The 24,576-nt window shown below is 54.9% G+C and overlaps 1 protein-coding gene across 2 annotated transcripts in view; it reads right to left on the reverse strand.

Moving 5' to 3' along the window:
- Positions 1 to 909: 909 nt before the first annotated feature.
- Scube3 (signal peptide, CUB domain and EGF like domain containing 3) overlaps positions 910 to 24,576 on the reverse strand; it is a 33,815-nt gene continuing 10,148 nt past the window's right edge. The window contains exons 2-23 of one of the 2 annotated variants that reach the window (XM_057794479.1): positions 23,401 to 23,523; positions 22,624 to 22,749; positions 20,190 to 20,324; positions 19,198 to 19,323; positions 18,896 to 19,012; positions 16,993 to 17,040; positions 15,064 to 15,180; positions 13,458 to 13,580; positions 12,986 to 13,102; positions 12,189 to 12,314; positions 11,847 to 11,963; positions 11,603 to 11,707; positions 11,316 to 11,432; positions 10,887 to 11,042; positions 10,483 to 10,698; positions 9,976 to 10,137; positions 9,601 to 9,768; positions 8,924 to 9,085; positions 8,491 to 8,688; positions 7,922 to 8,074; positions 7,741 to 7,820; positions 910 to 4,705 (exon numbers count right to left, since the gene is read on the reverse strand). In XM_057794479.1, the coding sequence (XP_057650462.1) occupies positions 4,556 to 4,705; positions 7,741 to 7,820; positions 7,922 to 8,074; positions 8,491 to 8,688; positions 8,924 to 9,085; positions 9,601 to 9,768; positions 9,976 to 10,137; positions 10,483 to 10,698; positions 10,887 to 11,042; positions 11,316 to 11,432; positions 11,603 to 11,707; positions 11,847 to 11,963; positions 12,189 to 12,314; positions 12,986 to 13,102; positions 13,458 to 13,580; positions 15,064 to 15,180; positions 16,993 to 17,040; positions 18,896 to 19,012; positions 19,198 to 19,323; positions 20,190 to 20,324; positions 22,624 to 22,749; positions 23,401 to 23,523 (2,942 nt within the window). In that variant the 3' untranslated portion in view covers positions 910 to 4,555. The remainder of the gene's footprint in view (positions 4,706 to 7,740; positions 7,821 to 7,921; positions 8,075 to 8,490; positions 8,689 to 8,923; positions 9,086 to 9,600; positions 9,769 to 9,975; positions 10,138 to 10,482; positions 10,699 to 10,886; positions 11,043 to 11,315; positions 11,433 to 11,602; positions 11,708 to 11,846; positions 11,964 to 12,188; positions 12,315 to 12,985; positions 13,103 to 13,457; positions 13,581 to 15,063; positions 15,181 to 16,992; positions 17,041 to 18,895; positions 19,013 to 19,197; positions 19,324 to 20,189; positions 20,325 to 22,623; positions 22,750 to 23,400; positions 23,524 to 24,576) is intronic. The other variant, XM_057794480.1, reaches the window with a different exon arrangement.

Raw genomic sequence — 24,576 nt, forward strand, 5'->3', positions numbered from 1 at the left:
AGGAAAGCCGCCCTGACAGCCCTTGCTGAGGAATGGTGCTCCCTCAATCCTCCCTGAGAGGTGAAGTTCCGGTGGATGGACACCAAGGTACAGCACCCTGCCAGCCCTTCTCAGGTTCTCGGGCGCCACTCCTAAGCCAACCGCTCCTCTTGGTAAGCTAGCACTGTGAAGAACAGGATCAAGTGCCTGCCCCCCTTTTCTTTTTTCGACTCAAACTCGCTATGTGTCACAAGGTGGCCTTGAACTTGTGATCCTCTTGCCCGTTTCACAGCCGGCACCTAGACTTTAAAAATTATCATTTCCTCTCCCATCAGGAAGAAATTGTGGTTTAGGGTTATTTCCAGAAACCTGAGAGAAAATGAAAAAGGGAATGAGCTTCCAGTTAAAAAGATAAGTAGATTGAGGGGGAGGATCCTTGGCATGTGCCTGTTAATCCTGAAGTCTCTGTGTGGAGGGCATCAGACCCCCTAGAGCTGAAATTCTAGGCAATAAAGAGCCACCTGATGTGGGTGCTGGGAACTGAGCCTAGGTCGGAAGAGCAGCAAGTGCTCTCAACTGCACCATCACCCCACCCCAGGAGAACACAATCCTTTACATAGCTACCCAGCGCCTCCCCCTTGTTTTAGACTGTGTTCCGTTATGTATTCCTGGCTGGCCCGAACTCACTATGTAGATCAGGCTGGACGCAAAGAAACCCTCCTGTCTCTGCCTCCTGAACACTGGGATTAAGGCTGTGTTGTACCACACTCAGCAAGGAACAGTTCCTGATACTGCTTTTAGAGATAGACAGGGATGAGAGTTTCCAAATACAAAGTCATTGGGAATAAGATGTTGGGGGAGGGAGGAGCCAGCCTGGACTGGGAGGCAGTACTTTGGACTTTACGCTTCCTTCCCAGCTGTAGACCAAGCCGCTGAGGTAGAAAAGATGCTTGCCAGCTGAGGGGTTCCGTTTAGTATTTTAATAATATAAAAAAGACAATACAAAATCCAAACATTCCTTTTTTACAAATTCAGATACATAATTTCCCCAAGTGCAAAATACTCTATGAACCACATGGTTTGCTGTTGTCGACTGTGAGATGCTTGCTGTAGCGGCAGCAGCGGAAGGCAGGTATAAATACAGTATTTTGAGGGTCTCTTCTGCGGAAAAAGAAAAAAAAGCCTTCCACGTAATAGTTATTCTCTGAAACATCAGTTCACCAAGACCAAAATTTGTAGCTTGTCCAAAGCCCTGCCATTTGTTCTGTGCTGGTGAGCTGCCAGCATGAACCAGCGTTTCTGCTCCTTCTAATTCTTAAAGGATTCCTAGTCCGAATAGTGGCTGTTCTGCCCTGGAGACGGGTCCACTGTGAAGGTGGTGTCTGCTTCCACTTTCCCTGGGCTTGAGGAAGAAACCAGGCAGGCTAAATCTTTTGCTTGGAGTCAGTCACGCTTCACCTCCACTCCCGTCTTGAGACTGTCGTTTGGAGGCGCAGCAGCAAATACCAATCCTCGAATGCTCCCTAACCTTTTCTGACATATTGAGCTACAATGTCCTAGCCCATTGGAGTCTCCCCTACATGCATCTGGAGGATGCTTCTCGGATTCACAAAGAATCGTAAGAGCCAAAAGCGAGACCGTACCCCTGAATTCGAAGCAACAAATCAGTCTTCTCTGCCTCCACATTCGGGGAAGTGGGAGTATGGGTAGCTTGGTGGCAATCCTCTGGGCATTCCTAAAGGCTTAGGGTGGGCAGCGGAAGTCCAGGCTCTGGGCAGTTTTCCCCTAATTCTGAGAATTACCTCCGGGTTAGGGACTGGCTGGCCTGACAGTACAGAGGGCTAAGGGCACCACTGTGCTGCTGAGGACCAAACCACCTTCTTGAGACGTGTTGCTTGGTGCTTGGAGGCCTCATGGAAACGACGTCCCACGTTGGAACTCAGATCAGGGCAGGTCTATGCTAAGATGAATGTGGTGCCATGGTTATGTGGCCTGTGGGCACCGCACCTGAGAAGCTCCTGGGTCAGTTCATGAAGGCTCTGTTCACACCATCTTCCCATCCCCCCACTTCCTCCTAGAGACCTCACCTAACCTGTGCAGTCCTAGAAAGTCCCTGAGTTGTTATCCTCGTCCCAGCGACCGAGCCCCCAGGCTAGGTGCCCCAGGGCCAATTTCCTCTGAAAGTTCAGCAGCAGCTCCGCCTGGACTAACTTCTGACTTGGTTGGTAGTAGCCAGTCCTCGCTCGATTTCCTCCATCTGTCTAGTGGCCTCTTCTCTCTGTACCATAGAACTCACAAGCTGTCCCACCAGCCATTCAATAAATGATCAGAGGAAGTAGATGGTATGACAGGAAAGGGAGCAAGGAGAACCATATCCTAATGGCCGACTTTGGGAGGCATCACTGTGTGGCTTTCCAGGAGCTGGGCACAATGGCAGGGAGAGAGGACTCACAAGTTACCCTGGCTTCTAGTAGGATGGTCAAAGTTGATTCCAGCCGTTCTGTGGCACTTCTGAAGAAGCAGACACTGCCACCAAATGCCCACTCACCCTTGTATGAAGCCATCTGGCAGCTTTACAATAGCTCTTTGACCCAGACAGACAGACGGCAGACCCCTACCCCACCCCAAGGTGTTGGCTAACTGATGTCCAGGAAACTAGCTTTGATTGCCATTGGCTGTTTGGCTGGTGTAGCTAGGGGTCAGATTATTTAGTGGAATCATTGAATCTCTTGGTAGTCACCTAGAGCTGGACCTGAGGAGTTAGTTAGTGGCTAGTGACTGTCTAGGACTACAGCCTTGGGGGCCCTAGAAGGAGCAATCTAGAGACTTTACAGCAACAGTTGGGTTAAAGGTGGAGCATGTGCAGGGCCTGGGCTTGGACTTATTCTTCTTCCTTTTGAAAGGCAGTAGTTGAAACCGGCTGGACGTCAACTCTTAAGAGGCAGGTGGCCAGTGTCAGCACACATCTGGTTCTTGCCCCTGCAGCAGCTTCATACATGGAGAACTGTCCTATCCGAGGCTGCTCCGCCTTCTCTGGCCCATGCTCAGAGTTTGTCCTGAAGCTCTTCCATGTGCATACCAGGAGAAGCATGAAGGCCGTGAAAGGGCAGAGGATCCCCTACCTGCAGTGGCTCACCGACCAGTTCCATCTGCACCTATAACCATGAGCCACAGAGACGCACAAGGACGGCAGGGTCAGCTTAGTCAACAGCCCCTCTCCTTCCTGCTTCACCAAGTTACCAGAATTACTCTCCTCTACTTTCGGCACCTCCAAGGGATTGCCCTGGCTCTGCACAACTTAGGGCCCTGAAGTTCTGGGCGGCCTCAGGCAGAGATGCTCCAGTGCTCAAGGCTCGTGAGAGCCAAACCGATACGCTTCCACTTCCAACACACTCTTCTCTCCTGGGCAGCTATAAATAGGGTTATTCTGAGAGGAAAAAGAAACAAACAAAAAACAAAACCCCTCCCTCTAGAAGACATAGAAAGACTCAATGATTGCACTTCTCAGATGTGGACAGGATGGGCAGGTGGCTTGCCAAGGGCACACATTCTTCTTGCTACCCACAGCCCGAGGCCAGAGGCCTCTTTGGTGGACCCCACCAGCCACCTGGGGCTCCAAGGGCAAAACAACTGTGGAGCAAGTTCTAGGCTGGTGGGGGTCAATGGCCAGGATTCTTTAAGGACAGCACTTAGCAAGGGGAGTAAGCCTTCCCCAGGGAGCACTTAGGCGGGTGAGGCATGGTGGGCCAGTGAGGGCTGGCAAGAAAAGGGTTAGTGTCTGAGGCTGGCTTCCACTTGCTCTGCAGCCCAGTCCTTTAGGGAATACATTTCTTTTTCTGTTTTAGGCAATGGTTTAAAAAACCTGCTTTCTGTCCCAGAGCTATCTGAGAGCATTGTCTCCGGGAGCCACAGTTGTGCTCTGGCATACAAAATGATACCTGTTGCTCTCCCTACTCAGCCAGGGTTCACCAGCCCAGTGGTATGGACCACCTGTAGACCCTAGGGAGTCAGCCCCAGGCAGACAGGAAAAGCTGTACAGATAAGAATGCCAGCTGTGTGGGCACCCAGGGCTCAGACTGTGCCTAGCAGCCTGGGTTGGCATAAAGTTGGTCAGAGCTTCTCTGGCAGGGCTCTGGGCTGTGAAGTTATTCTGGGGAGCACAGCGGGGGACATTTTGGCTCCTGGCTAGTAAAGGCATGACCCTATAATGGCAGAAGCCTTTCTTATCCACCTCACCCTCCACTTCCTAGTAGGCCAGATCCTATTCCAGGCCTCCAACACCCTTCCAGACTGACGGGGGGGCCAGGGATGTGAGCTGGTGAGCTGGCCAGAGGAGAGGGGGTTCTGTTCCTTCACCTCTGGGGGGACAGGGACAGCACTGAATGGCTTTTCCAGGAAACATGTAAGAAAAAAATGTAGGGGGCGGGGGCAAGATGACTAGAAGACAGAGGGGACAGTGCCTGGTGTAGAGATGTCTCTCCTCCCAAAGGAGAAGCCAGTTTCTTGTCTGAGTTGGGGGGCCAGCTCTGAGGGCAGGGAGTCGGAGCTCTGAGACCTGGGGCTCCAGGCCCGAGCACTATTTGTAAGGCCTCAGGAAGCTGGAGACTTTAGAACGCAGCAGCTTGATGAAGGACTTCGGCAGCATCTCCTTGTGTTTCTCCGTGTACTTGAAGTAGTTTTGGGGGTGGGCCAGGACCTCAAAGAAGGCCTTGATCAGCTTCTTGTCCTACAGAAGACAGCAGGTGGCAGTTGTCAGGCACAGTGACATACCCGCAGCCCGTCTTCATGTTTAACGGCATTGCACACTGAGCGTGCGCAGGGGGGACCCCTGGGCTCTTCCTACCATCTGCTCCTTTAGGATTCCACAGCAAAGTTAGTAGCAGCTCTAGTCCGCTGCTCCTCTGACCCTGGTCTACAGAGCTATCTGTGAGCCCACCTGCTCAGAGCTACGGCACTATTGACTCTGCCTCCAGAGCACACCCGGGGTCTGACCAGTCCACGCCATTCCCATGGCTACCACTCTGAGCCAAGCCACCCGAGTTTCTCCCTTGGACTAATTTTTGTTTTCGAGACAGGGTTTCTCTGTATCTTTGGAGCCTGTCCTGGAACTAGCTCTTGTAGACCAGGCTGGCCTTGAACTCAGAGATCCGTCTGCCTCTGCCACTGGGATTAAAGGCATGCGCCACCACTGCCCATCTCCCTCGGACTATTTCAATAGCTGAGCTATTTCTTTCTTTTGTCTTATATGATACTGTGGGTTGAACCTAGACCCTCACATATACTAGGCAACTATCCTTTTCTCTTCTTCTAGATTTGCTTGTGTGTATTTCACCTGTGTATATGTGTGTGCCCTACATGCATGCCTGGTGCTAGAGGAGGGCAGAAGAGGGTGTTGGATTCCCTGGAACTAGAGTTATGGATGGTTATAAGGCATTGTGTGGATGCTGGGAACTGAACCCGGGTCCTCTGCAGGAGTAACAAATGAGCCAACTCTCCAGCCCCTAGGTGCACATTCAAATATTGAGCTATAGCCCCAGGTCTCTACTTTTTGAGACAGGGTCTCACTAAGTTGCTCAGCCTGGCCTTAAACTCACTTTGTAGCCCCAAATGACCTACAACATGCCATCCTCCTGCCTCAGCCTTTTGAATAGCTGGGATTAGAGGCATGAGTCATGGACCAGATCTTCACATTTCTGTCCTTGACCTACCACAGAGCTACATAAGGGTGTCTATTTAGTTTACTTCATGTTTGAAACACATTTTGGGTTTCTGTTCTCTGGATTTTCTTTCCCAAGATGAAGCCCTGCTATCTTGTGTAGGGTAATCTTAAACTCCTGGGTTCAAATGATCTCACACTTGAGCTGCTCCAGCAGCCAGGTCTACAGGCAGGCACCATGCTGTCTGGTGGAAGTTTATTCTTATAATGACGGCAGGCAACAGAAACTGTGGTGCGGGCTGACCCAGGGCTTCGGGCCTGGCAAACATTTCTCCACACGGATCACTCTCCCAGTGAGAGTCAGGTCCCTTGTGTGGCATGCTGTGTGTCCTTTGTGTCCTGCTCCTCCTCTGCTCTTTCTCACCCTGTGGAACCACAGGGGTCCTATGGTCCCCAAAGACAGCCACCGCTGCCGTCCTCACGAGCGTGGGATGCTCCTCAGTCACCCTCAGCTCCTTACAAGCCCTTTCCTCGTGGCGTCTCCTGCCCCCTCACCAGACACCAGACACTCACTGCTTCAGGACTCACCAGGAAAAGGCACCGACAACCTCAGCTCAATTCCCAAGACCCACATGGTAGGAGAACCACTCCTCTAAATTGTCTTCTGACCCCCACATGCACACTCCCAACATACAACACTCATGCCAACAAAACCCACACCGTATCTCCTGGCTTCTAGACTGTACCACGGAGTTCTAAAATAAGAGGGACTTTCAGCCTCTCCACTCTGCTTTAGTCAGGACAGCTGTGCTATGCTGTCCTTTTGTTTTGAGACAGAGCCTCACTGCGTGACTAGGGCTGGCCTGAAACTCACTGTGTCGACCAGGCTGACCCACAACTCACAGAGATCCGCCTACCTCTGCCTCTCAAGCGCTGGGATCAACGGCGCGCACCACCGGACCTGCTGCAGCTGCGCTGCACTGTAAATAATCCTGTTGCATGGCGCATTGGATGTGCTGTTTGAGATGTTCGTGTTGCCCAGACTGGTCTCCCACCGCAGCTCCGACTAGTTCAAACCATACATGTGCACCCTCGCAGCCAGCTACATTTCATGTGAAATAGTGGCTCTGGCCTAGCGAGATGGCTCAGAGGTTAAGAGCATATACTGCTCTTTCAGAAGACCGAGTTTAGTTCCCAGCACCCACTCAGGGTGGCTCAAACTTCCTGTAACACCACCTCCAGGGGGATCCTATGCCTCTGGCCAGCCTCCTAGCATGCACAGGCACACAGCCACACAAACACCCATAATTAAATATGAAGTAGGGTCTTATTGTGTATCCTTGGCTGGTCTAGAACTCCATGTACACACCAGGATGGCCTCGAACTCACAAAGACCCATCTGCCTATGGCTCCCGAGCGCTGGGACTAAAGATGAATGCCACCACCACTGCTGACTCCACAGACCCAGCACGTTATTCATTCCTCAATATTAGAAACGTGTCTTTCTCTCTAGGTCTATAATCCCAGCACTTAGGAAGTAGAGGCAGGAGGACCCGGAGTTCAAGGCCAGCCTGGACTATATACATAAGACCCTAAAACAAAACAAAAAGTCATTCTACATTTTATCTCCCCGGCATTTATTTATTTACTTATTGGTTTTTCGAGACAGGGTTTCTCTGTGTGTAGCCTTGGCTGTCCTGGAACTAGCTCTTGTAGACCAGGCTGGCCTCAAACTCAGAGATCCACCTGCCTCTGCCTCCTAGGTGCTGGGATTACAGGTGTATGCCACCACCACCTGGCTCCCCTGCATTTCTTGATGACACAGGTAGAGGACCTTTCTCCTCCTCACCTTCTCTCTAACCTCCCCCAAAGTGTAAAACTGCACGGCAACACTGCAGTTCCAGGACCTAGGTCGGAGCCCAGGCCTACTACGGGCAAGCCCTTTGGCGCTCTGGGCCTCGGTTCGCTCCCTTGGACGCGGCAGTGAAGAGAACACCCACCTCAGAGAGCCAGGGAATAGCCCGTCATGCTGGTCCTCAGCATGTTGCCTGCACACTGGTGTGTGTGCCCGTTTACGTTAGCTGCCGCAGTGAACATTCACTTGCCTTCAGGATCTCCTGGTGGTTTTCAGAAGCGTAGAGCCGGCCATCCCGCACGATGTCCTCCACCAGCTGCTCATAGTCCTCTGTGAAGTCAAGCAGGGTTGGGGGCTGAGGGTGGGGACTCTTTGCTCCCCTGCTCCCTCACAACCCCAGTCCACCCCTCCAGCCCTCCTGCCTTGCTCACCATCGTAGGTTACGTAGGGAATCTGGAAGCCACGAGCGCTGTTGGCCTCACTCGTCTTGAAATTGATCCAGAGTTTCCTGGACCGGGCCGTGAAGGCAATGGGCCGCTCATAGGTCTGGCAGGTCTCATAAGTGGTGATGGAGGATGGGGAGGCTGACAAGGCAAGCATCAGGTCAGAAAGTAGTGGGGCTGGGAAGCAGGGCCCAAGTCATTCCAACAGTGGCTCCCTCCCCCTAACACACGCCTGCACACAGGCTCCCTCCCCCTAACACGCCTGCACACGCCCTCTTCCATTCTACACCCCTGAAACTGCACAGTCACGTGGTGAGCTAAGTTGACATTCACACGATCACAATGGCAGAAAGACTAGAGTTAGACCAATGCAATGCATTTGGCAGCACTGGCATCCCAGCTCTGCATGGCTCTCCACCAAACCTGTATCAGCTTCTGCGCCAGCTTCTGGCCCCAAGGCCTCACTCACGTTTGCTCCCATTGGTTCCCAACATCACCACCCCAACCAAATTCCAACTGCCCTTCCCCTTCCCCAAGCCCACTCGGCAGTCACCCACAGTTCTTTCTCATGACGAGAACGTCCCCACACTCATCCTCGGATGGCAGGAAGATCTCGGGGACCACAATGAGGATCTTGCGCTTGGGTGGGGGGCTGATGTTCCAGATGCACTCCACGCCCGCCGGGTAGTTGCCCGGGTAGTTGGGGGACTCGATGTAGCCAGTGAACTCACCTAGCTCCCCCCCACACTGCCGATCTGCAGCCATACCCCAGGAGATAGAGCAAGAAGACAACAGAAAGTCAGTGGGGAACCACGGTGAGCAAGCTGAAGAGTTTGAAGGCAGAGGACAGATGCATAAGGTAGCCACCATGCCAGTTCACCCTCTTTGCTGCCCGCCCACCCACCCACCAGCCCGGCTTCCTGCTGGTTTATGCCCCCACCCCTCATCCTGTGCCCACAGCTCCGAGATCTCTCTCAACTTCCCACGTACTCTTGCACTGGGCCACACTGGTAGAGCCATCAAAGTCAGTGCTTGTATTTCCTGGGCAGCGGGTGCAGAAGTTCTGGCGGAAGTGTGGCTGGTAGGAGCCCATGGCACAGCGGATACAGCGATGGGTGCTGGTGTTGTAGTAGTGGCCTGGGGAGCACTGGACTGCAGGCAGAGGGAGAAGGCATGCGCTAAGATGGGTGGTAGGGAAGTGGGCATCTGGGCAGTGGATGGGCAGGACACATTCGTCATGGAGACTCAGGGACCAAAGACCCCCAGGTTTCTTCCAGGGTCCTACCTTTCCCAGCCAGGCCATAATGTAAGGCCTGGGAAAAGAGACTCTCCAGAGTGGCTGGCTCTGGCACCAGGCCTCCTCCTGCAGGCACTGGGCAGTGCCAGCCTGATAGAGGAGCTCACTGGGGGAGAGGGGGCATGTCCACCCAATCTCCAAAGCACTCTATGATAGTGGGATTACTAGTTACTTTGTATCCCCAGGCTCGGCCCCAAGATGGCTTCTGAGACCAGGACGCTGTGTTTGGTTAGGCAACTGGGGCATCCTCACTTATCCGGGAATACGGTGGAATGACATACTCAGGGGTGCCCAGGGGACCTGGACAGTGTTGGAGGGCAGTTCCTCAACCACCAGGGAGGCCCCTGGTGGAGTTAAGTAACCTACTCACCCTTGGTGTCACAGTCCTGGAAGGAGACTGCCCCCTCATGCTTGGTAGTGAGGCCTCCACCACAGGGGAAGCACAGGGTTCGTCCTGCTTCAGGCTGATAGGTGCCCCGTGGGCATGGCTGGCAGGGTTTGAACCCATCTACTGAATGTTGGCCAGGTGGGCACTGACCTGCAATGGAGCAAGGGTCCAACTCTGATGGGGTTGTTCCTAAGTCTCTCCATGGGGTCACCCCAATTTTAGGGAACAGAAGCATATGACCAGGACCTCAACTAGGAGAGTGGTCTGGAGCCTGGACCTGCCCTTTGGAAAATCCCATGCCCATGGCCGTCCCAGTGCCCACCCTAGCCCAGTCTGTGTTATTTGTTCCCCTGGCACCTGCACACGTGGTGACGTTGGTGGCTCCAAGAGGCCCATGGGCATCACTCCCAGGGCAAAGGTCGCAGGAGAGCTGCCCTTCCCTCTCCTGGAAGGTGCCCGCTGGGCATGGTACACACTGCTCCGTCTGGCCGTGGTAATACGTTCCCTGCGGGCAGCTGACTGAGGGAGAGTCGGCCGCGCTAGCCACCCCCCATCTCCCACCACCCAGGCCTAAGACTCCCCTTCCCACTCTTCCAGATACGGGGAGAATCTGTCAGGGAACTAACAAAATCCTGCTTAGTGATGGGGAGGTCAAATCTGTGTGCAGGAGGCTGCTGGTCCTGCCTGGGGTCCTAGATTTCAGCCTGGGACCAGAGAAGGGAGGACAGTGGTCAGGAGGGTTTTCTCCGCCTCGCAGTTTTAAGAACTGTACCTGAGGCAAAGCGTCCTGCTCTGCTCTGAGCCAGGGCCAAGTTGGGGCTCCCCCACTCCCCACGCCCATGGCTTCCCAGAAAGCTCTCTTACCACACTTGGTGCCTGCCCGGTGCTGCCCAGGCCTGCAGACCTCCGCCAGCTCTGCTCGGTCCCCAGTCACCTGGCCTGGCTTGTGGGCTAGCTCATAGTCAAGGCCTGCCAGACGCAACAGGAATCGGTCCTGGTTGATGGACTTTCTGAGCATCTTCAGGGACCCTTTCAGTCTTCGCTCCATCCTCTGCCGGAGGCAAGGCAGCCCACAGCCAGCTGGTAACCGACAGTCGAGGAATCGGAAAGAGGAGAGAGAGTGGTCAGTGCAGAAGGCAGGATGTCCTGGGCAATTAGGAGCCTGCTACTGGCCGTGACACAGGCCAAAAGAACAGGTGCCCCCTTTTTGGACCCAGGCTGTGTGCCCTCCTCTCTGGTCCTCTGCCCGACAGTGTCCACAGGCCCACCTGTTGTTTCTTCTGCTCTGACCTCGGCCTCTAATTCCAGGGTGAGCCGGGTAACCTCCTTGCCAGGAGTCCGGGCCCGTCGGCCCTTGCCTTTCCGAGAAGAGTCGCACTTAAGGTGGATGAAGGTGACTTGGCAGTCGGAGCAAGTGGCGCCACCTAGAAACAGAGGCCTTGTCAACTTCAGACTGGGGGGCTCCCACTGAAGATGTAGTTGTCTGTCCTAGCTCTCACTTCCCCATCAAGCCCCGGCGGCCCTCTTTCTCCTTGTCTAGTTTATCCAGTGGAAGGGGATGATGGGGACTGCTCAGGCCTTAGCCTCCAACAGCGTCCCCCTTTTCTGTCAGGGTACAGGTGAATCGCTGGACAGGACCAGACGGGGGCTGAGTGGTGGGGAGAATTTGGTGGAACCCATTGGAGTGAGGTTCAGACCTGGCCCTGGGATTCTGCTGCCTTCCTCCATTTTGCCTTTGTTTCGCAGATGCAAACGGCATTTCGCGTCCTTGATCTTGAAGGAGGCCCGCTGCTTAATGGATAGGGCTGCAGCCTCTGGAGGGGTGAGGAAAGCTCAGCACAGCCTGGGGGCTGGGGCGGGGGTGAGGCTGCTGTTGGAGGTGGTTCAAAGCTGGGCTACTGTCAAGTTTAGCTGGGAGCAGGACCGCAAAAGCCAGGGGCATCAGAGAAGAGGGCTTCTGGGGGGCTTCTGGGCAGGCACTTACCATGGCAGTAGTTTGAGGTAGTGCTGTTTCCAGGGTGGATGCCTCGGGCTGCAGCAGTTTTAAGGCTGGGGGTACCACAGCTCACGGTGAAACCATTCTCGGACTCTGAGAGAAGGGGCCTATCACAGTTCTGACCTGACCCCCCCCCCCCCAACCTCCAATGGTTAGAGGAATCCCAGGGGACAGAGGAGTGCTGGACAGCCAGCTTCTCCCTCAAACTCTCCAACCCCCTCTCCCCACATACCTGGCAAAAACCGGGCCCGGGAAGGGCAGGTCAGGGCACAAGTGTCCTTCTTGCCAGACCGACTGCAGCTGAGCATGGCTTTGGAGGCCCCAGGACTGTTCTGACAGGTCACTGGCTCTAGGAAGGGGACCAGGGCCTGAGGCTATGGAACATGCCTTGTCCACCTTCTCAGATGGTTAATTGAGAAAAAGATTATCTATGTGCAGAACTACAGACATGCCCAAAGAGACTGGACACTTTTGAATCAGGAATGGCGTGCCTAATCCAACCAGCTACGCCCCTCACATCTTCCCACCAGATCCCCAGCCATTTCCAGGTCTTGCAGCAGAGGGCGCCACACACCTGTGCAATCCTTCCCGTTCCAGTGAAGGCGGCCCTGGCCTGCTGGGCAGGTACACTGAAAGCTGCCGGGGGTGTTGATGCAGCCAAAGCGGCAGCCTCCCTTGTTGACGCTGCATTCGTCCACATCTGGGGGGGGGGGGACAGGGAAACAGACTGGCAGTGGTGTGGAGAAGTAGGAGCCAGGGGTTGGGCCGCAAGTGAGGACCTTAGGTAAGTGCCCAGCCGCACTGAGTGATACAGGGTGAGGGGGTGCCTTCTAGAAATCTGCTGTGCATTGCCAGATCTCTCAGGTGGCAGCACTCACATCAAACATTCACAGAGATAGTAAAGGGCTCTCTGGCCTGCGGGGAGCGCAAACCTCCTCCCATTCTCTCTATCCCCGGTTAAAGACACGGTTGAGCAGGTGCCAACTTGACCAGCATCTTGGTGGCTAGAGAATCAGGGTGGGACTCCGGGAATAGCGATGGGGAGGGAGGGTAGAATTTAGGAAGCAGAGTCTGGGCACGGTGGAAGTGAAGGCAGAAGGATCAGGAGTTCAGGGTCACCTCTGGCTATATAGTGTGTTCAAGGCCAGCCTAGGGGTCATGAAACCCTCACATAATCACCCTGCTTACAGATGCTGCTCCCTGGTACCTGTCTGCTAGCTGGCTTCGGGGTGTCGGGTGCAAACGTCACACATGCACCCAGGGATTTCTTATTACCCCAAGCCAGCACAGGGTTATCAAGACTTGGAGGGTGGAAAGGTGAGGGACCGAGGTGGCTGGGAAGCAGGTGGGTATGAGCTTTTGCTGGCTTACCCCCACAATGAGTGACACCATACAGCAGGTACCCGCGATGACAGAGACACTGGAAGCTTCCTGGTGTGTTGACACACATGTGGTCACAAGTTCGATCAAAGGAGCACTCGTCTATGTCTGGAAGAGCGAGGGTTTGAGATCCTGAGTCTGTCTGCCCCATGTTCAGGGGGCGGATTTCAGGGAGCTGAAAGAGACCCTGGACTGCACCCAGATCTGCGACTGAGCAGGGCCAACTCCCTCTGTGCACCGTGCCTCGAGTTTCTGTTTGTGTCTAGAACCTGTGGGTCATGACCTAGCTGCAGCAGGCCACATCTGGAAGAATCAGACAGTGGAGAAGGAAGGAGCACCCTTGGCTGCCAGTGGCTAACACTGCCTGTTCATGTTCCCGTGTCCACGGGGTGGTTTCCACCCTGCCATCCCAGAAGCTCTCCCAACCGAGAGCCTCTCCAGAGAGTCCCCTGAGCCTGCTCACCCTGGCAGCTCCTCTCGTTGATGAGAAGCTTGTAGCCCTTCTTGCAGCTGCACTCGAAGCTGCCCACAGTGTTGCGGCAGATGTGGTCACAGCCCCCATTGTTTAAGCGGCACTCGTCGATGTCTGGGGTAGCAGACAAAACACAACGAAGGACAATACTGAAGGCTAGGAGCAAACAGAAGACAAGAGCTCTTTCTCGAAGAGACAAGGAAAATCAAGGAGGGACCTGGTCTGTCCCTGTCATCCTCTGTCCTCATGTCTTCCCTGTCCAGGAACCACCTAAGCCAGCAGTGAACAACTGTCTGGAGTTAGGGGAACAAGAGGCCATCTGAACTCCAGGCTGGTCCACATCCCGTACTCTCCAGCTGATGGCCATCCCCGAGACGGTAACAGGGCTCTCCTTTCGTAGCGCTGACTCCTGTCACACAGCTTGGGTCAGGAGGGCTGAGCCTAGAGGGACTTGCTGGAAAGGGGCAACCTCAGGGAAGAGGAACTGGCAATGATGCTAGGTGGAAAGGACTTTCAAGAGAGAGAGGGGCTGAGATGAGGAGCAGGAGTGGGGCCAGGCAGGGAACTGGAGAAACTCAGAGCCTGGCAGTGTCGGTACGGGTACCAGAGGGAAAGGGGCGGGTGAGCAGCTTCCTTCCTGAGGTCAAGTTCCCTAGCTGGTGGCAGACAGGACCCAGGCTACTCACCACTTCTGGAGGAGAGGGGGCGGGGCTTCACTCGGCAGGCCTACCTGTCAACAGTCCTGCCCAGCAGGAAACCTCGAGTGCGGCTGACTGACCTGCTGCCCCAGCCCTCCCCCTCCTGCAGCTGCTGGGCCAAAAGACACAAAGAAGGAGCCGGCCCTACTTCCCGGTCCCCACTTCTCATGACCAGAAGACAGACGTGATGAGTCATCATTTTCTAAATGGCCTCCTCCCCCTCTCTCCCTCACGGTCCACAAATCCCAGTGAACTGGAAGGAGGGGAGTAGAATGGGTAGTGTGGGAACTTAAACCATAAAGACAGCCAAGCCCAAAGGGTCCCCACGTGCCAATCCTCATTTGTATACAGTTCATCCATCCCCACAGCACATCTATGAGCTAGGTCCAATGGAGGGAGCCCGCGGAGCGGGGCTCAGAACTGGCAGCCAGGCTCTCTTTGGTGCTTCCGACTCTCCCTAGTACAGTCTAAGAGATCCTTCCAGAGCCACTGGGAAGACCTGAGAAATGCAGGTCCAAAAAGTGAAAGCCACCCATGCCCTCAGGCACAGGGTCGGCTCAGATGGCCTTCCAGCTCAGGGGTGACCATGTTCATTCAGGGCAGGAACCTTCTACCCAGGACAGGACAGGACGGGGGGGTGGGGGGGAGGGTTCCACCCGGGACAGGACAGGATGGGGGGGGGGGCTGGGCCCAGAAGGCAACAAAGTGCTAGCTGGACTTTTGTGCCCCTAGCTGGATTTGTTCCCCTTGAACTGAGATGGGAGAGCAGACAGGAGCCGCCCCTTAGCTTTGTCCTGGGTTCTTTGGGAGAAGGGAGTTGTGGCTCCATAAGAGCTAAATCTCGGCCCCACGTCATCCCGGCGGAGGCTGTCCTGCTCCTGCCCTCCCTGAGGTCTCACCTTTGCAGGTCTTTCTGTCTGGCTGCAGCATGAAGCCCACAGGGCAGCTGCAGTGGACCCCAGTCGCGGCGTCGTGGCATTTACTGTCGCAGCCCCCATTGTTGACGGCACAGGTCTCTGTGGAGGGAGGTGTGGGTAGCGATGGGGTTACTGGCCTGAGGGAAGGCCTCAGCCACCTCGCTGGAGGTCAGCAGGAGCATTAAGCAGAAGCCCCAGGCTCCAGCCTCCCCTTCCTCCCGAGGTCCAGCTCCTCAGGAGTGCAGCCGAGCGCTCCACATCCCTGCCCCCTACTTGATTGCAACAAGGGGGACAGCAGCGAGGCAGGTACAAGCCGGAGCTGTCAGGCAGGAATGTGCTGAGGGGATGGGGGTGGGGAGGCAGGAGAGATGAAAGCTAAGGGAGGGCTTGCTTGGCCTGCCCGGGAACAGAAGGGGCAGACCAGTCTCTTCCCATCCTGGGGGTGGGGGATTCATGGTGGACAGTCTCCTAAGAAGTTTGGTGGGAAGAGGGTCTCAAGACACTGATGGCTGCCCATTGATCCATCCCCCTCCCTGACACTGCGGGCCTGACACCCTACCTCAGAGGAGATAGCCAAGCTGGGCCATCCACCTTTACCTCCTCCCAGACCCTCCTATCCCCCTGGAAGCAAGCTGGCTGTCTGGTTCTTCTATTTTACTGATGAGATAATGTGCACGCACGGGAGGGGCTGAAGGGAGGAGGAATCCAGAGAGGGAAGGTGGAAGGGGCACAGAAGAGAGTTCAGAGCCTTGTTGAGCTCCATCGGTCCTGCGGTCCTGCGCCTGCTGAGAGGCCTGGCCCAAGGGAAACTCAAGCAGCTGCTTTGGAGAGGAGGTTCGAGAGAGAAAGCCATCAGCCCCAGAAGTGCAAGAACCTGCATGAGGACCTGGAGTGATTTGGCCTGTCCTAGAGGCACTGAGCATCCTCCCGTTAGCATCCCAAGGTCTCCATAACACAAGAGAAAACTACTCTCAGGATATCAGATCCACCCTTGTCACCAATGAGGGCAGCGTGCCAGGGTTCCAAAAGAAGCCCGCCTCTGCCTGGGAGTCCCTGGCATGTCCTGATCTGGAAGCGACCACAGTGGGCTCCTCTCATTGTGTCTGAGGCCGCCCAGACCATGAGCAACTCAAGTCCAGTCTCTCCCAGAAGTGCTCAAAGTATGGAAAGAGGGCCCCCAAGGCCTGGACAAGATCCTGTCTGTGTATAGATCCTCCAGAGGACCCAGGGTGGGCACAGAACTGGCATGGTGCCTATGTCAGGCTGGACAGAGTTGTCCACCTTTGCAGGACAGTTGCTCAGAGCAGGGAGGGCGGCAGGAGGACACAGCTTGCCCTGTCCTTGGTGCAAGGCACTGACCACATGCTGTCCTGATCATCACACCCACGGGAGGACTATCACTGCCCTCTTCTGCAGAAGAGTAAGCTGAGGGCCAGAGAAGATGGGGCTCGCTCGAGACTGGCTGGTGAGAATATGGCAGAGCCAGGATCCAAACTCAGGTCAGGCAGAGATCAGCAGCTGCTGTCAGTGGTGTACGACCCACAGAAGGGATGGCATCCAACTCTGATGCCCCTTACCTCAGTGGCTTAGTGGAAACGATGGGGAAGATGGCACTGGCTAAGACTTTAGAGACAGTGATGGGCGTGGGGGGTGCTGATGACTGGGAAGGGGATAGGGTGTTAGAAGGTGGTATAGGAAGAGGAAGCAGATGAGGAAGGAGGGGAACCAGGAAGACATCAGCATGAAGGTTCCCAGGCCAGCTTTGAGGAACTCGGGTTCCTTACCACCTGATGGGTCTAGTGCCCGCACTACCAGGGGAAGCCCTGCTGGCCATGCAGTTAGTGGGAGCCCCAGCGGGTTAGCCCTTCCCTAGCAAGCCAGTGAGAGCAAGCGGAGAGCAGACATATTTACCATTAGATACGGCCTGAGTGGGCATGTGCTGCTCTAGCCGCCTTTCCCCTGTTTGTAAAAAAGCTGTTTAGATCTGGGGCAGGCGCCACTGCAGCCCACTGGGCCCCGGGCCCACCCTGTACCCTCCACCCTGAAGGTCCAAACCACTAGCCCCACATGGTGACCCTTGGGCCCCAGATTAGCCTCATTCCCCAGCCTTGTCCTGCCTGGTACCCTCAAAGAAATCAGGCCCCCATCAAGAGACTATAAAACAGAGGTTCTGAGTCTCGGGAGAGCAGCGATGGGTCCAGCCCCACAGAGCACGTCAGAGGCAAAACTGGCATGAGATGTCAAGGCTTGCACTCAGCCACCCCCCAAATCCCTTCTCTTTTAACTACACTCCCAGTCTCCCCACTCTGAGCGTCCTGGTAAACCCGGTGACAATTCCTGCCAAGGCAAGTAAGCCCATCTCCCTCAGAGCAGGGGAAGAGGGCTGGGGAGAATCAGCCTCGCTTGCTCTGTCCTGCATGGCTGCTGTTGCTGCCCAGATGGTGCAGTGCGTCCTGGGTTAGAGAGGTCAAGCTTGATACGGGCATTTTCAAAAAGCAGCCATGTTTGAGAACATTCAAACAGAAACCCAAGAAGGAACCCTGCCTCTTCCCCATGGGACCTCTGTCTCTTCTCCCTAGGGACCACATGCGGTTTCTTCTGGGAGAATCTGGGGGTATGTGGGTGTGTCCAAAGGGTGGTGGGAGGTTCCCAAAGCAGACAAATCAGCCCTATAAGGAGACTATGAAAGGAGCTTGAATAACCCAGCCGGAGAAGGCATTAGGAAGACCTGAACCTGTTTTAGGGTCCTTGAAGAGTTAGAGGGGGTGTGGGGGAGAGCGAGAGCAGGAGAGCTTTCCATTAGAGCGGCACTTTCGATCCACACATATCTCGAGCAGTGCCAGGAACCTGTGTGAGCCCATCTGCTCCCGTCTGTGGCTGAAGTGGAGAGGACAGGGGCAATGGACTGAGCGGTCCTAACCTGAATCTGTCTTGGACACACAGAACACACAGAGCCAACGTGCTCACCTTTCCCCCCACCCCCTGCCTGCTACAGCCCACCAGATGGAAAGCTCTCCATAAGCGCCCATGCCCACAGAACAGGTATGCCTCTCCATGCCCAGCTTGAGACCCTGCCTCAACTCTGGCCAAAGCCCTCCCTTTCATTTCCCACTTCTCCAAGGGGACACTCTGTCCAGTCATCTCGCCACTGAAGAAATGGCAACAGAGGGAATCCAAACGGTAACTTGAAGGAATTAGCTCATTCAGGGTATGTGGAGACCCTGGTCAGGCGTAGGAGTTCAGGAGATGGGTTTCAGGCAGCAGGGGGTGGAAGGCTGCAGCAGCTGAGGGGTGCGGGCAGCCATAGGCTCCAGTGGTTGGGGAGTGGGAGGTGAGCCTGGGGGCATCAGGTGAGGGGCAGGAAAGGGATGGAGTTGCAGCGGTGGAGAGGAAGCGGTGGCCGGAGTCACCCTACTTATCAGCCCATGACTGGCTGCTCTAGGGACAAGCAGTATGTCCTGGCCTGTTCCACAGTGGGGACACCTGCCTGTCCCAGTCCCCACCTCCCCACACTGACCACCCCAGAGTTCCTCAAGACATCCCTGCAGTCTCGTTGACCAGCACTTCTGCTAATGGGTCCTAGTTTGGCAATGTTACGGCCTAGGAGGGAGAAGAGGGCAGGACTCCTGGGGAGGGCGGAGGGTCGAATGTGCCTTTTAGTCTCCCGGAGCCCCGTCCCTTACTGGACCTGCCATTACATGGGTCATCATCCCTCAGCAGTTACTAGGTCTGGCACCTAGACCCCCCTGTACCCCCCCCCGTCCCTGTGCCCACCCTGTCACAGTGCCTTGAATTGCTCCCTGGCTTCACCCACCGATGCATGTCTTCCCGTCAGTATGGAGCACAAACTTGACATGGCAGCCGCACCGGGGACCCTGCTCTGTGTCATCGCATGTGTGCTGGCAGCCACCGTTACCATAGTTGCAGGTCACTGTGCAGAGAGGGAGGAGGCCTGTCAGCCTGCTTTCCCCTCGTGCTGCAGGTCAGCAGGGCTGGTTCCTCGTTGCGTCCCCCCATGCCTCCCTCCTCCCCAGGCCTCTTTCCTCCTGTCCCTGCCCTTTCGCTACTGAGCCGCACACCCCCCATCCCTCACGCCCTTGCCCTCATAGGTCTCACGTTTACAGTCCCGCTGGTTCTTGGTAAGCTCGAAGCCAGGGCGGCATTCACAGGCAATGCCGCCCTTGGGAGTCTCCCGGCAGATGTGGGCACAGCCGTGGTTCTTGTTCATGCAGTTCATTCCTTCTGCAAAGGGAAGAGGAGAGCCTGGTGCTCCTGCTGCACCTGGAGGCCGCAGAGGGGCAGGGCCAGCTGGGGCTAAGGACACTGTGAGGGTCAGCCGAAATCCAGAGCTGCTCGGGATTTAGGAATGACCCAGGAAAATCTAAACCAGGACCTATTTGCTCAAAGAGCTTAAACCGGGACTAGAAACCTGAAGATAAATAGCAATCAGATTGATAAAGCGGGAAATAACTAACGGAGGTAATTACTATGCCACTTTTTTGGGGAGGCAGAGGAAGACAGGGTTTCTCTGTGTATCCCTGGCTGTCCTGGAACTCACTCGGTAGACCAGGCTGACTTCAAACTCAGAGATCCACTGCCTCTGCCTGCTGAGTGCTGGGCTTAGAGGTATGCACCATCAAGCCTGGCTACGGCACAAATACTAAGTTCCTTCCTCAGGCAGGGCTGCTCACTTGGTGATGGGATACAAAGCTGACCAGACAGAACTATTGCCCTGGGGACATCAGATTCCAGTGAAGGAAAGAGCAGGCAGCACACACCCCAGGCTCCCTCTGACAACTTCCTCCATCCAGGCCTTGGAAGGGGACATTGGTGAGGCTGTCCCTGAGAAGTGGCAGCTTACAGACGAATGCCCACCAACAGGGTCCCCATCACAGCTGGGCCAGAGAACGCCCCAAAGTAACCTAGGTTCCAGGCAATGACCTGATCCCAGATTTATCCTCTAGATTTTTTTCTAATACAGTGTTGTGTGTGGAGCCCTTAGGCTGTGACTACATTAAGAAATTAGAAGGAATCCAGAGGGTAGGACACAGAGTGTAGAGGAAAAGCGGGGCAGAGAAGCCTGGGGGCCTCCCAGGCCATGGGCTGACCTTCTGGCCGCTGGATGCAGGTATGCTGGTTGTCGCTGAGGAAGAAGCCTTCTCGGCAGTGGCATTCGTAGCTGCCCATCATGTTGACACAGCTCTGTTGACAGCCACCGTTACCCTCAGCACACTCATCCACATCTGTGCAAGACAGGTGATTGGTGGGGCTGCGGCGGCAGCACCAGAGACTGGGCAGACCGAGCCCAGCCCCAAACACACATGAGCCACCTTAGCAAGCAGTCCCGTACTTGTGAAGAGGAACGCAGATTAGAGCTCAGGTAGGATGGGGAGCATCCCACCTGGCTAGCCTAGGTGAGGACTGGATCCCTCCCCCACACAGTAGAGACGGGGTTTGACCCCTCAAACCTGGAGAGATGACAGCTCAGCAATGAGACCCAAGTTCTAGTCCCAGTCCCCACATGGCGGCTAACTGCCTCTAACTCTAGTCCTGGGGGACCTAGTGTCCTCTTCTGGCACCTCAGGCATGTGGTATACAGAACACACATGACCGCACACACAAAATCTCAATAAATAAAAACCCTGGGCCCGAGTGCAGGGGTCAGGAGGGAAGCCAGTGTGAGAGGAACATTGCGGAAGACAAGGATGGAGATTAGTCACACCTGCTGGCAGTGGCAGACCCAGGAGTTGCCCCTAGCTGTGATGACATCCAGGAACCTGGAAATGGCTCTGTCCTCAGACAGCAGTATGGCTGTGGTGCCGACAATGGCGGGAATGACAGCTGAGTCACAAGTCATCATGAGGCAAGGACCATTTCTGTGGACCGGCCACAACCTCCGCCTTCCTCCCCTCCCCCCGGGCCTGGGCTCCTTGCCACAGTTCCTAGCTTTTCTCCTATTTTGGTTTAACAAAACAAAGCCTGGAAGTGTGGTATGGAAGGGTGGGGAAGGTGACCAGGCCACACCCTGAATGGCAGAGGAGGAACAATAGGATGCCACCAAGTTACCAGCCCTGGAGCCAAGCTCACCCTGACAGCTCACTTCTGTATCTCCATCTCTATGTTGGCTACTGCCCTCCCATCCTGATTCTCCCTGGGGAAACTGAGGCCCGCCACATGGACAATTTTCTCAAGGGTTCCCTAAGAGTTAAAGGGATGGTTGAGGCTTTGAACCCACACCTTACACAGACTGTTGTAACTCTGACCCTTTCAGTACCCCCCCCCCTTCCTCTCTCTCTCATATCTCTATGGTTAGTTCTTGGTGAGAAGTGGGGTTAGAAAGACCCAATGAAAGCCAAAGATCTAGAGCTGGTATTCATAGGCCCATGGGTACCCCTATCCTGCACCCAGTGTTTCATTTCTTGACCCTAAGGAGTCTCCAGGTGACAGGGTAGAGAAGGCCCCTTCTACAGTGACAGAGGGGATGGGGAAGACAGCCACTGGGAAGGGTCTGCCAGGGACCTGGGTAGAAGAAGGGTGGCAGCAATGGTCACGTGCCCTTCTGCAGTAAGGGGGGGGTCCTAGACCGTGGGGCATCTGACACCCTAACCCTAACTCACTGCTCATTCCTTTGCCGATTCTCTCTTCTGCCAGAACCAGAGAGAAAGTTAAGAGTATTTCAAATCTCAAATCTTGTTGTACACTTCAGATTTTCTCCTTAAGGGGCCTCTCATGTGGTCTGACTGACTCTCAAAAAACGACAGACTAAGGCCGGGCGGTGGTGGCGCACGCCTTTAATCCCAGCACTCGGGAGGCAGAGGCAGGCGGATCTCTGTGAGTTCGAGACCAGCCTGGTCTACAGAGCTAGTTCCAGGACAGGCTCCAAAGCCACAGAGAAACCCTGTCTCGAAAAACCAAAAACCAAAAAAAAAAAAAAAAACAAAAAAACGACAGACTAAGGCTGAATTTAGTGACCCAGGGATCCCATCTGTATCAGAGCCCTCGGCTCGAGGGACATCAGGCAGACTGAGGCTCAGAACTGGGTAGGTGAGGTTGAAGACAGGAAGGTTGGAGACAAAACTAGGCACGAGGAGCAGAGGCTTCCAGGGCCCTGAGGAGCGCCATCTGCAGCAGCAACAATGCTCCTGTCCACGGAGCGCCCGCTGGTGCTAAAGCTGCACCCGACTTTTCTACACAGGTTCTCGTGATGAGCCCCTCCCACCTCCCCACCACGAGCAGCCTCTAAGAAGGGTACTAACACACTTTAGGGACGAGAGATCTAAGATTCCCAGAGGCTCAAGGTCCCACAGGTTCTAAGTGACCGACACAGGGCTCATCTGAAGATAATTCACCCCCCCCCCAGGCACGGAGTTGAGCCCACCATTCTCATCACCCCTCTAGTACTTTCTGGCCAGCAGCAGCACCCCAGTCCTCGCGTGCCTGCCTCACAGGGGAGGCTGCCCATGCTCCCTTGAAAGAATTCAGCTCTTTCTGGCCCCTTTTCCTCCTCCCCTACCAAATGAGCGCCAAGCCCCCCTTGCTCACCCAGACAGTTGTGTCCGTCGTGTGCCAGGTGGAATCCGTCGTAGCAGGTACACCGGTAATTTCCAGGGATATTAACACAGTCGTGCACACAGCCTGCATTATCCTCCCGTTCACACTCATCCACGTCTGTGCACAGAGAGAATGCAGGCTGGAGATGCTGAAGATCACATACAAACAGCTATGCCATTTTATTTTTTTTTAACTATGCCATTTTATATAGAGACTTTGAACATTTTTTAACTGTGGTACTGCTGGGAAGGGGGGTTCAAGGTCATCCTTGAACCAATACCCCTCAGGTCCTAGAGGGTAACAAAAAGTTGCCAACAAGCAGTATCACAGACCTTGTCCACTGAAGTCTCAGCAGTATGCAAGGTCACACATTGAGAACAATATTCCTAAGCTATTTGGAATTAAGTGTTTTAATTATGGCAGAAGATATACTTGTTTGTGAGTGAACTCCCACTGGGGAACGCCGGTCCCATCCCGTGAGCACGATCTGAAGGGTACAAGAAGAGGCTGCGGCTTCAGGGATCTTCAGACCTTAGTTCCGAGCCTGAGGTGTGACACTCCAGACGGCTATGCGGGTAAGAGGCTAGGGAGTGTTCCCGCCAGCACTCGGGCTGGTCTGTGCAATGCTTTGATGCGCACCAGGACACACTGCTCTCTGGGAAGAGGCCCTCCTGGGCCTGTAGAGGCTGCAGGTGTTGGGAACTGTGACGCCGTCCCCGAGGCAACAGCGTTGGTTCCCACTCTCCCGCAGGCGCCCCCCAGTCTCACCTTTGCAATGTTTGCCATCCCCGGTGTAGCCAGACTTGCAGATGCACTTATACGACCGTGGCGTGTTCTGGCAGATGGCATCGATGTGGCAATGGTCAGTCCCTTCCACACACTCATCCACATCTGGCAGGGGCAGAGGAGGACATGTGAGGACCACCACGCTGCCCCTCAAGTAAGTTTTGAAGGTGTACTCCCCCAAGTCAGAGTCCCCTCTTCAAGACAGAGTCAGTGCACCTGAGGTCCCCACATTCTCTGGTCCTTTCAGGGAGTCACAATGAACCCTTACTGCCTCTAAGATATTCAAACCACAGTCATGGCTCAGCTACTCTGAGACACTCTTCAATTTGCCCAGCACACTCGATGTGTTAGACACAGTGTGAATTAGTTTATTTTTCGTAGCAGCAGGCTTAGAGCAAGGGAGACAGGCATGGAGTCACTGGTCTCCTAGAAGTCCAGTCGCTGATAAGTTTTTTTTTTTTTAGAAAGGGACACCTATCGTCTAGCCTGGTCTAGAACTTGTTACATAGCTGAGGGTGGCCTTCAATGCCTGATCCTCCTGCCTCCCTCTCTCCCAAATGCCGGCACTACAGGCATGAACCACCCTGCCCAGCTGATCACTAATAATTAAGGAAGAAAAGGAGCCGGGGCCTCTGTGGGATCTTCATGTGCCTCACAGTCAACTGTAGAACAGACTTGTCCTTCCGGTACAGCGGTGCACACACCGCTGTGACCCCGGCACTTGGAAACCGAGGCGGGAGGATCAGTTCTAGGTTAGATAGCGAGACCCTCTCTCAAAAACCCAGACAAAAGATCAAGCCTGCTCCTACTTGTTCAGCATGGGACCAAGCAGCTTTAGAGGAACAGAGTTCCATGGAAGGTTTTCCTTGGCCCCTGAGCTAGCAGCAGAAGGGCCAGGAGCTGACAGGTGTCGGCCTGGCCATCTGAAGCTTGGTAAGCACAGTTCTCGGAGTGCTCCCACTGAGCAGGCAGCACCCCTGCCCTCAGTTCTGGATCTTTTTGCTCCAACACTAATGCTCCCTCTAATAGGCACGACACTAAGGGAAGAGGCCCCTCCAAGGGGGCAAAAAACGAAGGTGATTAAGAAAGGACCTCTTGGGAGGCAGAAGCAGGCGGATCTCTGTGAGTTCAAGGCCAGCCTGGTCTGTGAAGCAAGTC

The sequence above is a fragment of the Chionomys nivalis genome, chromosome 19 (genome assembly GCF_950005125.1).
Source record: "Chionomys nivalis chromosome 19, mChiNiv1.1, whole genome shotgun sequence".
In the NCBI taxonomy this organism is placed as follows: Eukaryota; Metazoa; Chordata; class Mammalia; order Rodentia; family Cricetidae; genus Chionomys; species Chionomys nivalis.